At 42.4% G+C, this 14,301-nt stretch overlaps 4 protein-coding genes across 8 annotated transcripts in view; 1 reads left to right on the top strand and 3 right to left on the bottom strand.

Moving 5' to 3' along the window:
- cox20 (cytochrome c oxidase assembly factor COX20) overlaps positions 1-1,324 on the bottom strand; it is a 2,506-nt gene extending 1,182 nt beyond the window's left edge. The window contains exons 1-4 of one of the 3 annotated variants that reach the window (XM_020606701.1): positions 1,257-1,307; positions 1,105-1,161; positions 301-415; positions 7-70 (exon numbers count right to left, since the gene is read on the bottom strand). In XM_020606701.1, the coding sequence (XP_020462357.1) occupies positions 7-70; positions 301-415; positions 1,105-1,161; positions 1,257-1,280 (260 nt within the window). In that variant the 5' untranslated portion in view covers positions 1,281-1,307. Of the gene's footprint in view, positions 1-6; positions 71-300; positions 416-1,104 lie in introns of all 3 variants that reach the window. The other 2 variants (XM_020606703.1, XM_020606702.1) reach the window with 2 other exon arrangements.
- A 1,082-nt stretch (positions 1,325-2,406) lies between these two features.
- lhb (luteinizing hormone subunit beta) lies at positions 2,407-4,379 on the top strand. The gene is made up of 4 exons (XM_020606699.1): positions 2,407-2,510; positions 2,833-2,927; positions 3,698-3,816; positions 3,994-4,379. The coding sequence occupies exons 2-4, from the start codon at positions 2,834-2,836 to the stop codon at positions 4,225-4,227; spliced, it is 447 nt and encodes a 148-aa protein (XP_020462355.1). The 5' UTR covers positions 2,407-2,510; position 2,833; the 3' UTR covers positions 4,228-4,379.
- A 248-nt stretch (positions 4,380-4,627) lies between these two features.
- Positions 4,628-6,610, bottom strand: LOC109963830 (G-protein coupled receptor 4). Its single transcript, XM_020606706.1, has 3 exons — positions 6,431-6,610; positions 5,558-5,745; positions 4,628-5,467 (listed from the first exon to the last, which is right to left on the bottom strand). The coding sequence occupies exons 1-3, from the start codon at positions 6,608-6,610 to the stop codon at positions 4,960-4,962; spliced, it is 876 nt and encodes a 291-aa protein (XP_020462362.1). The 3' UTR covers positions 4,628-4,959.
- A 1,214-nt stretch (positions 6,611-7,824) lies between these two features.
- The window catches only part of arfgef3 (ARFGEF family member 3), a 33,339-nt gene continuing 26,862 nt past the window's right edge, over positions 7,825-14,301 (bottom strand). For all 3 annotated transcript variants that reach the window (XM_020606657.1, XM_020606656.1, XM_020606658.1), the window contains 6 exons: positions 13,689-13,907; positions 13,381-13,552; positions 12,695-12,796; positions 11,919-12,304; positions 11,211-11,688; positions 7,825-10,691 (listed from right to left, as the gene is read on the bottom strand). In XM_020606657.1, coding sequence (XP_020462313.1) covers positions 10,500-10,691; positions 11,211-11,688; positions 11,919-12,304; positions 12,695-12,796; positions 13,381-13,552; positions 13,689-13,907 — 1,549 coding nt within the window. In that variant the 3' untranslated portion in view covers positions 7,825-10,499. The remainder of the gene's footprint in view (positions 10,692-11,210; positions 11,689-11,918; positions 12,305-12,694; positions 12,797-13,380; positions 13,553-13,688; positions 13,908-14,301) is intronic.

Here is a 14,301-nt window from a genome sequence, read left to right as displayed (position 1 = left end):
TTCTACCAGGACCCAAGTGTGGTGAGCATGAAGCCTGCAAATCCCACGTCGAAAGACCTTTTTACTCGACCTGCAGACAACAGCACAGACTATAAACGAACTCTTCCCATGACCACTTACAATAGCGTTTGTCACTGGCAGAAAAAGGCAACACTGCAAATTTGTATGTGCTAAACTGTGGACACAGCAAGACTTTATGCATAATTTCTTGTACAGCAGAACAGCAATAAAATGAAGTGACCTTTTTGAGATCGATACATTAAAAGCTGAGTGGCAGGTCAAGACTCAGGTAAGACTCACTGGTGACCAGAAAGTGGAGCAGGCCAGCAACGGCTGAGCCTCCAGCTCCATGCAGGAGGGCCTCTCTAGCACACGGAGTGTTCTGGACATCCAGGATCCCCAGCAGCTTGAAACCCTGAAGGAGGCCCCGATATAACATGTTAGTATGAATGTAATGTCCAGAGAGCAGAGTGTGCATGTTTTTTAGTGAATACATTCAGTATCAGCTGGAGCCTGTGTACAGTTACACATTATAGTTACAACAAGCAAATACAAAAACGTCAACCTGTCGATGCTTTATTGAAATATAGCCACTTTGTCTGAATAATGTGTGAGCCGATTTTTTCGATGGGATATAGAGTTAAAGAAAATACTTCCACAAACTCTAAGCGACGAGACTTCCGCATCTGAACCAGAGTTAACCTTTATTCATTAGGTTTTCCAACGAGACTTGCCCTGAATTGACCATGTCTGATGTAGCAAGTGTTACCGAACCACTAATCGATTTAAGATCAACATCGTTAATTATCCTGAGATTAAAATTCGGTGACTTGGTCAGTTCTTAATATCAACCCACAAGACGGACACACATTTGAAAACAAAAGCATTTAAAACTACTTTGTTAGGAAATACTCAACTTTAGCTTTTAAAAGCTGATTAACCGAAGGCCTCAACAAGGAGGCGTCAAGAACAACCATTAAAACGTAGTAAGTCTAGTATGTGAAGGTTAGTTGCTACGGACGACCTTGTGAAAACCTGACGGCAACTTCTTCTTCTTCTTCTTCTGACACTTTAATTTAAACCTTGCAAAGTTTCCTCACGCACTCGCCTTTTTCTTGCGCTCCTCTTCTTCCCCTGCCATTGCACCGCTGCGTGGTTTCTCTGTGCAAAATTTACAATGAATTTACGTTTAAATAAAACAATATCTTCTTACAACCGCGGCCACTGCCACACTGCGTTCTGCGCATGCGCCATACCTTCCGAATGGGTCCGTTCCCCATTGGTGTCTGATTACAAACAGTGGTTGCTGCTGTATAGTTCCGAAGAACTGAAATAGGCCTACTTAGGTTCAGCGGAAAATAGCGGTATTAAATAAGCTATAAAACTAAATATTTGTCCGCAGATTTATTCGAACCCTTTCTGCATTTGAAACAATGCCAAAACGATGTTGTTAGATGTCACTGTATTCATTGATTTTATTTATTCTGTACTTTGAGTATTTTTATTTTCTATCCATGACTTCACTACATTTTAGAGGCAAATAATGTACTTTTTACTCAGCTACATTTATTTGAAAACTTTAGTTAATTTTCTGAATCAGATGAGTAAAACAAAATAGTTTAATCATAAAACTTCATTGATCCATCATGGGAAACTCATCAGATACCCAGCAGTAATTCAGATATGGTATTTCTACTTTTGCTTAAGCACACAGTAGTTTCACTTAAGTAAACAGTACTTTTTCCACCACGGGTCAAACAGAAAACTGAATTAGACTGGGTCATCACAACCAATGAAAACACCTTCACTTGTCAGGGTCAAAGCCCAAAATGAACCATGTCCAGAGGAAATCCACATGTCACAGTAATCCCACACTGATCAAACAGGATTATTCCCCCAGCAGCAGCAGATTAATAGATCATCCTACAAAATAAAAGTTAATTCCAAAATAAGCACTTCTGCCAAATCAACACAACAATTAATTTTAGAAGTCGGTGCCATTAGGAATACAAGTTAAATTGGTTATTTTAGGATAGAGAAAATAAAATTAAATGGGAGATTTGAATCCTTTGTATAATAACTGACTATATCAATTGCCACCCTTTACTGCTTAGCAGCAATTTTATTTATCCCCTTGTTGGTTGTGATTTCAATGATAAAATTAATAAACAAAATTCAGCCTCAGGTCATAGACCAACACTGATATATGAGTTTAGACCCTCCTCACTTGACCCTGAGCAAAGCATTGAACTTCCAAAGGTGCCTTGTAATACTATGATATGTTGTCTGCTCATTTGTGTGTAACAGGATGCAAAGTGATACTAATCCGCTGGCTAAATAAAGATTAAATCTGTACTACATATAACGTACACTCTGAACCAAAACAGGTCATCGAGGTTGAAGCAGTTTGACACCAAACAGGTTTCATCCTGGATACCAGGCTCCTCTGTGCTGTATAAAGACTGAGCAGGACAGGCAGCATCGGCACACCTGCTGCAGACACCACAGAGGTAAGACAGGCTCCGTTACACCAACACCCACCTGGTCATTAATCTTATTCATACCAATTATTCATACATTTTGTTTTTTAATATGCCCAAGGTGTTTCAGAAGAATTAAAGTAATATTTACTGTATTACTGAATGTTTACAGCAAGCAATGAAGACTGCAGTTGTCCCTGTTAGTCAGTATGAAATAGTTATTGACCTAGAAGAAAAATGAAATACAGAACTTTCTCATGCAAAATAAACTAAATAGTTTTAATATTGTAATAAAAATGTCTTTTAATGGCCTATAAACTGCTTAACAACTGACCCACTTTGTCTCCTGCAGGATGATGGCAGCACAAGTCAGCAGAGTGATGTTCCTCCTGATGATTGATTTGTTTCTGGGAGCCTCATCCTCCATTTGGCCTCTGGCTCCAGCTGGTAAATAAGAAAATACTGCATGAGAGTTTTCATTATACTGAGCTGAGTTTTTTTTTAATTTTCACTGAAAATAAACCTTTCTTCTAACTCAATCAGAATTTTATTTTTACATTTTTAGCTACTTTTACTCAGTGGTTAGATGGAAGAAAAAAAAAAGATGGTTCTGGTTTTGACTTCAAACAAGCATTAAGTGACCTTTGTCCTTCATAAACATCTTCTGAACCAACAGGGCTGTACTCCTACATGAAAATCACTGATACACTGTCTCTCTCCCTATACTACATTGGACTATAATGTTTAATAATGTCAGATATTTACAGCAAAGACAAGTTAGCCATCTGTTAAAATAAACCCAGATTTGTGTACAGATTTTTTCTGTGTACTATTGTATCTTCTATCAGATGTAACAAAGTGGAGACTTCATATTTCCTAAATATTTCTTTTATTTACACGACCTTTGAACTCAAACTTAAGTTTAAAAAAGGGCAAATATATAAAATTTAAAATGCAATGAAACATACAATTATATGTATATATTAGTACATGACAGGCCGGCATATGAATTAGACTAACTGTCACATCAACATTAAATGGACACCAAAAAAAGTGTGTTGTGTTTTTGTAAATATTCCCCATGCTGTGATTTCAGCAGTGTGTAATAAACAGTTCAGTCAGAGCTACTGTGTTAGCAGGAACCCAATGTTTGCACAAAGAGATACCGTGAGTGATGTACAGTATTTGAACCAAACTGTAATACCCTCCATCACCAGCGGCCTTCCAGCTGCCGCCCTGCCAGCTCATCAACCAGACAGTGTCTCTGGAGAAGGAGGGCTGTCCAAAGTGTCACCCAGTGGAGACAACCATCTGCAGTGGTCACTGCATCACCAAGGTACTGTGGGTTAATGGACTGAAAGAGGGAAATGAGAAGTGACTTGCTAAATGAATGTGATCACTGAGGCACCTGCTGACTGGAGACACAGCTGGGCTCCGACAGTAGTCTAGTGTTGCAGAGGTTCGTATGATGCTTCAGGAATAAACACACCTTGTTATTGTTGCTTCCCTCCAGGACCCTGTCATCAAGATACCGTTCAGTAATGTGTACCAGCATGTGTGCACGTACCGAGACTGGTACTACAAGACCTTTGAGTTTCCTGACTGTCCTCCTGGTGTGGACCCGACTGTCAGCTACCCCGTGGCTTTGAGTTGCCACTGTGGCCGCTGTGCTCTGGACACGTCTGACTGCACGTACGAGAGCCTGCGGCCTGACTTCTGCATGAATGACATACCTTTCTACTACTAGTCTCCACAAATAGCAGCATAACGTGTAACACACAATGCAAATAGAAAGCATCCTGACGTTTTACCATCTACTGTAGCAAATACATTTACCAGAGCAAAGACTTGCTCAATAAATGTTTCTCTCTTTTGTGCAAATAAATGAGGACATTTCTGTATATTTCTCAGAACTTTCATGAAGAGGAAGAGTGTCACTAACTTGGGTCTTCAACCATTTGAGTGGAATTATACTATACATGTAAGCTCAGATCCTTTAAATGCTTGTTTGGGAAATAGTGGTGTGAAGATTAGCTTATTTGTTCAGGATGAAGAATAAATACAAATTGTTGTCAATATTCTTGATTAAAAGTTGCAGAGTTGTACTGTACAGTAAAGATCAGGGGTTTTGGTCCAAGTACACATGATGCTGACATGTTAACCCTTATGTGACTGTGTCTAACCAGGTAAAACATTCAAGTCAAGTCACTTTTTATTTGTACAGCCCAAAAGCAGAAATCATTTTAAAATTTGTACAGAGTACGACACCCTTCAATCAGATTAAAAAAATAATAATAATAAAAATGAAGGTATTGCAAAGCCCCCCCACAACTCAGGCCTACAGTATTTATTCGTCACCTTCAACTTCCTATTCCAGCCTTTAAAACAAATCATCAGCAACAGGGCTTTGACTGACTGAACCTGACTTTGCAGCATAGGAAGACAACTCCCTAGGCCTACGTGTGCATGTTGTCATCATTCATATTGTTGATCTGCTGTTATAATTCGTGTCTATTCTGCAACAACACAGAGAGGCCAAAAGCTTGTCTACAACCCCTTTCCTAAGGAAAACATACAGAAACAAATCTGCAAGGGGACTGAACTTGATAACAGTGTAAGACAGATAACAGAAGACCCTGTCATTTCTGGTCTTTTTTATCAAGGACCAGATAATGCTGGGCAGAAATAGCAGCGTGTAAATCAGCAGCACCAGGACCAAAAGTGCAACAATTCGTCGTTTTTCATCAGGGGGGATACGGCTGGCAGCGGACAGGGCTTTAAGGGTCCCACCCAAGAAGAATATGAACAAGGGATAGGGAAGCAGGAAGAAGATGGCAAAGATAGTTAGTGAGACCTGAAAATTAACATCCAAAATGACAGGGATGAGATAGAAAAATGGAAGGGTCCAGACCACGACACAGACCCCAACACAGATCTTGATGGTCCGTCTGAAGTGGTACCACAATGGCCAGGCGATGACCAAATACCTGGAATACAAGACAGACACACAGCTGAGCAGTGTCAGAGTAACAACTGTTCAGACACAGGAGGAGCTCCATACACAAACAGATAGCTACCTTTCCAGGGCAACACACACCATGAAGCCAACACTGGCCATCACACCAAAGAAGTAGATATGGAAGAAGACCTCATGGATCTGATCCTCCTTAGACTGTGCCATCTCAATGCTCATACAGCAGAGTTGAATGAGGTCAGAAACAAGAAGGTTGATCACATAGATGGGAGCAGCACTATCCTTTTGCACCTACAGGAAAACAATGGCAACAGTAAACAAAGCAGTTGTAAACATGTTCTGGACTCCACCTCCTCCCAAAGATGGCATCACGTTCTGCCCAGTAGTTGCAGCCAGAACTGTACATTCTTCCAGATTTACTGACGTGTTAGCAACTGTGTCCCTGGTTTTCAGCGATTTAGTCACAAACCAGAGTATTGGTAAAATTACAAATTTGACTTGGTGGTGACAGTGCATCACTTCTCATGGACAGCCATCCAATATTTGTTGATATACTTCACAAACATCAAAACCATGAGCCTCACGGTGGCAGTAGGTGAAAGGACTGGAGGTGAATGAGATCAGTAGGCTTCATTCTCTGCACGAATGTCTACAAAATACAATGCATTCCTTTACTGTTTGCTAATTAAAAAACAAGAAAACAAATAAATAGTTCTGTTCACTGAGTTGTGATGTACTTGGTGTTTCTGTTTGAGTTGTAATGGCACTATTAACCTCAACAATTTAGGAGAAGGCTGGATTGGAGCTCCACATGACTTCTGACTAGTGTGAGGGTATGAACGTTTAAATTACGGAGTAAATTTGCAGGTCATTACAAGACTGTGTGTCAGCCCCTGACACCCAGCCTCCAGGCCAGATCAACTGCACCAGAGACAAGACTCAGACAGAAGAAATCAGTCTGTCATAATGTACTCACCAGAGAGTAAACAGCATAGATGGCCACTAGGGTCAAAGGAAGGCTGATACAAATGATTATGATGGTCATCACATCCATGATGAATCCAGGTTTGTTGTTGTTTTCAGAGCAGACCTCAGTGGTGTTGCTATAAACGTAACTCATGTATGGTGAGCTGGTGGTAGCGTAGGAATATTCCATTGTTCCGAATAAAACCTGAAAAGGGAGCAAGTGTTTTTCCATATTGAACAGTGTTCAGTGATGTGACTAAAGCTGTGAGATGCACACAAATACAGTACACCTACCATAAAGAACAACTCTTCTAGTAAACCAGCAGTACTGGCTGGATGACGGTGTACTGTAGTACGCTATACAGTCACACTCCTATGGTGTCAGTGATTTGTCAGTTTGCATTCTCATTTACATTCCCGTTTCCCTTGTTCTGTGTCACTACGTTTACATTTTAGTGTACGCTAGAATGAGAGAAGTAATGCAACACAGGCCTTACCTTTGAAAGCTGGAGGACCTCACTCTGAATGCGTTTCCTTCACCAGAGCCAGCTGCTTTCTTCTCTGCAAAGACAGTCTGCAGTGTTGGGGCAAGTACTGACATGCAGGTGGTTCCAGTAAACTGTGAATGGTTTTCTGTGCAGTTTGAGAACTTTGCGTGTGTATTCATGCTCTTAAATATATAGACGTGTGGCTTTTTTCATGCACGTGTTTCTTGTATGCATGTCACAAATGAAAAAATGGCATGAATGACATGGGGGGGATAATCCAGCACTCACCAGAATCATGCATGAGCCGTGTGTTGCTCAGATTTGATTTCAATAAGGATGTCTTCACCACATTGTGACCTGAGACAGATGGTGTGGCTGGTGCTGGTAAAGCCTTTGTCATGATTGAAAAAAAAGAATGTCAGTTTACTATGACCTGGATGACTGAGAATCTGCACAGATTTGTCATGATTAGCTTGCAATCCAGATAATAATGACATTTAATAACCCAGGTGCTGAGTGAGGGAGCATGTTCAGACTTGGTTTGGAATATTCACCAGGTGGAGAGCTTCCTCGCCATTTGAGACTTGTACTGGCTCAGGTGTTTCTCTTTTCACGCCCTCAGACTGCTCTCCTCTCCTTATATAGTACTACACTGTTGGATCAGGCTAATGATGTTCTTGCCTGTAAAACCTAGGGAGTCACTTATATTGGGCTTTCAAATACCTGCCTTGACTTGTGTGGGCTTCATGATGAGGTCTGCTGTTGCACTATCAGGTGGTTAGATGTGTGAGTATTTGTAGTGTAATGAGCAGCACCAAAACCCAAACTCCCACAATTCATTGTTTTTCCTCTGAAGGGACCGAGATGGAAGCAGGTGGAGATCTGAGGTTCAGACTACGGAACAGACCAGAACACATACGAGACAAACTGCTTTTATTGTGCAGCACACAGGGCAGACAGGTCTGTCGGAGAAGCTGTTTAAACACACTGCAGTTACACAGCTGTAAGACCGAGCTCAGGAGGAAAAGGGGAAGCCAAGAGCAGGTTGGAAACAACAGGTGGAAAGATTACAGGTGCTTGTCTTAGATATCAAAAGCAGAAAAAATACACTTTTAGAAATGACTGTCACAACATTAGCTGACCTGCTGATCTCGGTCTGAGGGAGCGAAGGAAGCAAAGAGCCAACCTGACCTGCATGAATCTGTAGAAAGCCGGTGTTTTGCAGCGATACTGCACATACATTATGTCACACATTATTACAGCTGTGCCATTTCAGTAACAGCTTCACACAAACCATCTTCAAATGGACACTAATGAAAATACAACATTGCATTAAATATAGAGAAGATAACAACATAAGTCTAAACTTTAACCTCCGTTACATGAATCTAGTCCAACGTTACCCAAGTCCCACTTTGTAACGCAGGCCATTTGGTTATAAACTGGCTGAGATCTTTTCTCAAGCTTTAGAAAGCTCCACCAGAGCCACTGAAAGCATTATACAACTGTTTTCACAGGCTGAACTCCTCAAGATAACACGTCATCTTGCTAAACTATGTTTCAAAGTTTTGAGTCCAATATCTGTCTTGATGTCACAGGAGTCGCACACTCAGGATCAGTGGGTCATCAGAAATGTAATGGAACATGGATCTGGGTTTGGACAGCACATTAAATCCAGCTGACTTAACCTGTTTATAAAGCAAAGATGCCAAAGACTCTGCTCTCCAATGTAACAAGTGTTTGATTTTCTCTGGAATGGTAAACAAATGTATCTTTGTGTTCTGGGCTGGTGAAGACATTTTCTGAAACATCACCTCGGCGCTCAGGTTCTGACATTTTACAGACCAACAGGATGATTCAATTAGAGAAAAAAGAGAAACAGATAAGTGAATCATTAGGCTCCACCTAATGATTCACTTATCTGCACCTGAATGCACTTTGTAGAAGTTTAACCAGCTCCAACAGCTTGAACACCAACACTGCTCTCACTCTCTCACTGCTGTTACAGCAGCAGCGGCAGAGGTGGCTGATGTAAATGCTTGTGAATCCTACAGGACCCTTTTAAAAACCCAGATGAATGTTTGGCATTAACAACAAACCCCAGTGACAAAGCTTCCTTTTCAGACTAGTGGTACAGTGTTGGTTAGTATGAACCTCATCAATGTGAAAACCAGCTCCTCCATAAACACTGAATATGCTCAGTATGACACATTTTAAATAATAAAGCATTTTCATAAATATGTGCATAAACAGCCAAAATACCGTAGTGTGTAGAAGGCATTAAGCATCAAAACACACATAATGCATGTTATATTTGGTTTAAATAAATACCCAGTAAAACAGTCACTGCAGAAGATTTGAGCAGGTGTGAGCAATAAACAAAGACATTCAGTTGTAGCTGAATAACTTAGAGACCGCACAGTATTTAAAGCTATAGAAAATGCATGTCAGCAACAAACATTCACACAGAATCAGTCAGATCAAATGCAAAACACTGATTCTCAGCAGCCTCACGTGTCCACTCAGTGTAATGTTTCCACTCTGATTCTGAAAAAGGAAATTTAACACCATGTCTTGTTTGTATTTTCAACTTAAAACACAGTGACCTGACTATACAATGACATTTTTCTCTAGCGATCTCTAGGATTCTCTTAGCATCATCTTTGGTGCACAGTGCTGTGGTGTTTATGCCCAGCCAGCAGTAATAACATTTCTCAGATGAGCTGTCAGCCAATGATCGTGCACAGGACGTCCCCCTCACATTTTCGGCCCAAGGCTGTTGAAACATTTATTTCCTTTAAGGTGCTCTGTGATGTTTTTGGCCACTTGTGGTGCAAAGCAAAGTTTTGTTCTGACTGTATCTCATGCTCTACTAGCACATGAATATAGAACAGAAGCCGTAAAGATGAATATACTGAGCAAGTGAAACATCTCAGACAGAACAGACCACAAGTTGGAAAACTCACCGACAGAAGCAAACCCAGAAATGAAGCCGTACCATGAATGTAAATGTCCAGTAGCTCCTTCTAAACAAAGAAACTCCACAGGGTACCACAAACATGTTGCTACAGTAAAGGAAAATGTATGCAAGAGGACTACAATAACCACAATTCTCTGCACTTCTATGTTTGCATCCACATTCAGGTCAGGCTATGATTTATATTGTGATGCTGTGACAATACAGGGTCAAAATTAGGATCAGTTCTGAAAATCAGTTTTTCCTAACTGATAAAGAAAATCATATTTAAAAGCATTGACACAGCGTGTGTGTGTGTGTGTGTGTGTGTGTGTGTGTGTGTGTGTGCGCGCGTGCACTCTCTTGCATGATTTGTTTGTGGACATCAACTCCAGTCAAGTTGCAAGAAACAATAATAAAACGTTCATGTTACAGTTTCAAGTCAAACCCTTCACTGTTTGTGACATGATGATGTCACGGCCTAACATTTCACTTCCTGCATCATCAGCCAATCAAACCATTCAGCAACGTACAGCCCAGTGGCGCTGCTGAACAAGTCCACTGCATTGACTGAGCTTATCTTTTGTCTGTGTACATCCTTCACTGACCGACCGTCCGTGTCCTTTGCCACAGTGTCACATGAGGATGTCATAGAGTCTGCCGAGACGACCCAGCCATTCACGCAGAGCCTGGCGGACTCGAGCATCAGTCACGTGGCAGGAGAGCTGGCTGAGACAGGGGTAGAGTGCTGGTTGGAGTGCCAGAAAAGAGGAGTCTGCAAGGAGGAGGACCTGGTTGAGGACTGTCAGGACCATGTTGGTCCACGCCTGCAGAGAGATGATTCCCACAACAAAGCTCACTACACAAACAGGTGTTTGTCTCAGACACATGTATTGTATCGACTACACATGTGAGGTCCCTTCACATTCATTTGTAAAAGTGAGCCTGAGTGGATGTGGGTTGTTTTGTCAGGCATCTTCACAGTTCTTTAATATCTGATTTTGTATGGAGTACAATGTTCACCTAGTGCAAAACTAACCTTCATTTCAATGTTAAACACAAACCTTAGTTCCTACTATTAATCCTAGTTTAACCAAACATGATCTAAGTTAACTCTGATCTTAATCCTAAACCAAAAACATCTTTACCTTAGCATAAATCTTATTTGGGTCTAAAGCTTAAACTCCTTTCTTCAACTTGCACTTTGATATTCATACTGAAATGAGCTGACAAAGGACGCAGTCACTTCATTCTTGTTCTACATGATTGTTATTGTATTGGTCGGATGCAGAGTGTTTATGATGTCAACCTGCCAGCTGAGACTGTTCTCCGGCTGCACACCATACCTGTATCTGAGCCTCCGAGTCCCTCAGTGAGATGCTGTGGGAGCTGATGGTGGACCCCGAGCGAGGCCTCTTCTCCTGCCTCAGAACCTCAGGTCCCGCACTGACCGAGTGCCTCAGAGGGGGCTCCTGCTGGTCCACTAGCTGCTGTGGGGTCCTCTGTGCCCCCACGGGCCCTCCCCTCCCCCCAGCAACCCCCCCTCCGGCTGCCGCCATCCGGCCCTGCTCCTTCATGAACAGGTTGACGTGGCTCTGCTGCGTCTGCTGCTGCTGCTGTTTCCTGCGTTTGTACTCCATCATCAGCTTACTGATGGTTTTGTCCGTGGCGATGGCGTAGAGTTTGTTCCCGGCGCTTTCCCACCATTCCTTTCTCCTTCCAGGTCCAGTGCTACCAGGCCCTCCTCCTACTGAGCTGGCTGGGACGCCGGGGTCCCTCCTCTCTCCTCCAGTCCGGCAGTGGTGGGGCAGACTGCCTGTGCAGCTGTGAAGACAGAGGACACTGATTCTATCTGACACTGTGACTCCACAGCACAAATGCAGATGCTTTCCAGGATAATGAGCTGCTCTTCATTCTGTGCGCCACCTGACACAAACTAGTCACTCTTGCACCAGCCAGGCAACAAGACACCACGTTGCTGTTAACAACTCACTACCGTGGAATGAACACAATAAATCTGGCTCATCTGAGGTATAATATGACTGAAGTCAGACCTGAATCCTGGGCTGGGTGTGGGTGTGTCTCCTGGTGACGCTGCACTCGTGTCTGCCATCTGACACCGGTACCCGCCTTCCTCTGAGGGTGTTCCCTGGGCTGAAAGCCCACCTGCTGACGTCGGGGTGGAAGCCTCCGACTGGAAGAGAGGCAGGAAGAAGACGTGGTCTCCTCCCCCTGCTGCTCCTCTCAGCAACGCCGCCTCCTCCAGCGTGCTCTCCAAGTCCCGGTGCATCTGAATGTAGCTGTTGCACAGATCCATGCACAGTTTATAGAGGCGTTTGACCAGCCAGGCCCAGTCGGCGCTGCCCAGCGGCTGCACACTGAGCGACGGGATGGATGCTCGCCACTGATGACGTTTATCCCGACCGCGAGGTGGGCTAACCTGCCGGGGGCAGACAAGTGGATGACATGATTTTTGATAGCACAACAACACGTGTCTCTTCCTGTTACATTAGGAGGCTGAAAAGTTCAGGAAACTTTCTGAGGGATGTAGATAACAGGAGGATTAATCCAGAGAAACTGTCCATTTTTGTTTGTGTGCGTTCCTGTGATGTACTGTGACCCACAAGTGTACCTTCACTGTTTTCTTTGTCTACAGAAATCAAATCATTGTCTGAGGAGTTTTTCTGTTAGGAAGTGTAAAACAGTTCAACACATCACCACAGTCACTGATATACAAAAACATCACTGTTCTTCATACACCCATTGTTACTGTAAAACAGAAGCTGAGTGTGTGTGTGTGTGTGTGTGTGTGTGTGTGTGTGTGTATCACCTGTGCTGTTTCTTCAAAGATGTCCTCATCCTCTGAGGAACCAGAGCCTGGATGTGAGGAGTCCGAGCTACCCTCCTCTTCCTCGTACAGGATCCTCTTCACCTGAACATAATGAAAGGCTCAAATGTGAAGCGGAGTTTTGACTTTTTGTCACTAGTGACACGGTGGCTATTGCTACATGGTTATTACAGTGTTTCTAGATGTCAATATGCTAAAGTGTGCAGATTATTAGGTTTAATAAATTAACTTAATCAGTATTTTAATTGGCAGTATTGTAATATTATTTTTGTGATGGACTTGCTCCAAATATAAATACTTGTTCTGAACCTCTTTAGTTACACCTACCAAAACAAAGCAGAACTGAAATTATAGTAAAAAAGCAACAAAAAACAAAACATTTCTCATATAAAACAAATATAATCTGAAAACTTCAAACTGAAGATTATTCACACTTGATATGTGTATTTTCTCTGATGCTGGTAACACGTCCAGCAAACAGTTACCAATTACAGCCCCAGAACAGCATTAGCATCTGTTTGGAGACATGTTTCTGTCCATAATCAATGTTAGTCCAGTATGTCTGCGCTTCTTTTAGCTCCAGGTTTGTTCTTTTAGAGAACTCTGTGGCCTTTCCGCTGCTACATGTCAGAAAGTATCTCTAAAATGTTTTGGTGGCTGGTTGGTACCTGCTGTGCGGTCATGCTGTCTGCTTGGCTGAGTATAGCACACAGCAGTGCCTGGAAGTACAGGTTGAAGCTCATGGCAGACTGTCGGTACAAATTGGCTGCCCCACAAACACCTGACACTTTCATCAGCAGGTACTTCAGACCCGGTCGGGTGTCAAAGTCTCGTGCTGTCCTGCAGAAGGAGATATCAACAGTTTGGTGAGCTCGGTGTAAAGCTGACCAACATTAGAATCTTACCATTAACTGTCCTTTTGCATCCTGTAAACCAGCAAGATTAACAAAATCCATATAGCACATGATGCAGTAACCTGTAAGAGTCCAGCAGCAGATCCAGGATTATGGCTAAATTAGTCATGGAGATGTAGCGCAGGAAGCCTGCTGTGGGTCTGCTGGGGTCAGAGGTGACAGGGGTGACCCTGTCGTGACCTTCTGGCTGCTTGACAAACTCCTCCAGCAGGATGTCATAGAGGTTTTGGAGCAGGACCTGATGGGACAGCAGGCTCACCACGATGGTCCGGAACGGGATCCTGCAGGATTTAGGTTTATTCAGGATTTAGCTCATTAGGTGAGCGTGAAGAAAATGATGTAGCTTGAACTCACATTATATAATGCAGCAGCTAAACCCAACCTCATTCATGTAAATAAACTATTTTGGTGAAGATTTCAAAATGTCTAATATCATCTCTGGAACTATTTCCAGTTCTGCTTTAACAACATTCTCAATTATTGTAACTATGACTGAAATCTCACATTTTTCAATAGCTTCAAAAGTTTAGCAGTAAGATAAAATGAACTTCAGACTTGTTACATGAAAGTGAAGAAAGTCCACCTTAAGCTAAGAGATGAAAAGACTGAAGGCTGAATGTGACTAAAGGTTGAACATAAAAAGGTTCAGGTGAAAACTGACACAATGAAGAAACA

Source organism: Monopterus albus, unplaced genomic scaffold (genome assembly GCF_001952655.1).
Source record: "Monopterus albus unplaced genomic scaffold, M_albus_1.0 scaffold80.1, whole genome shotgun sequence".
Taxonomy (NCBI): Eukaryota; Metazoa; Chordata; class Actinopteri; order Synbranchiformes; family Synbranchidae; genus Monopterus; species Monopterus albus.
Note: the sequence above shows the minus strand (reverse complement) of the source record. Positions and strands in the feature narration are given on the sequence as shown.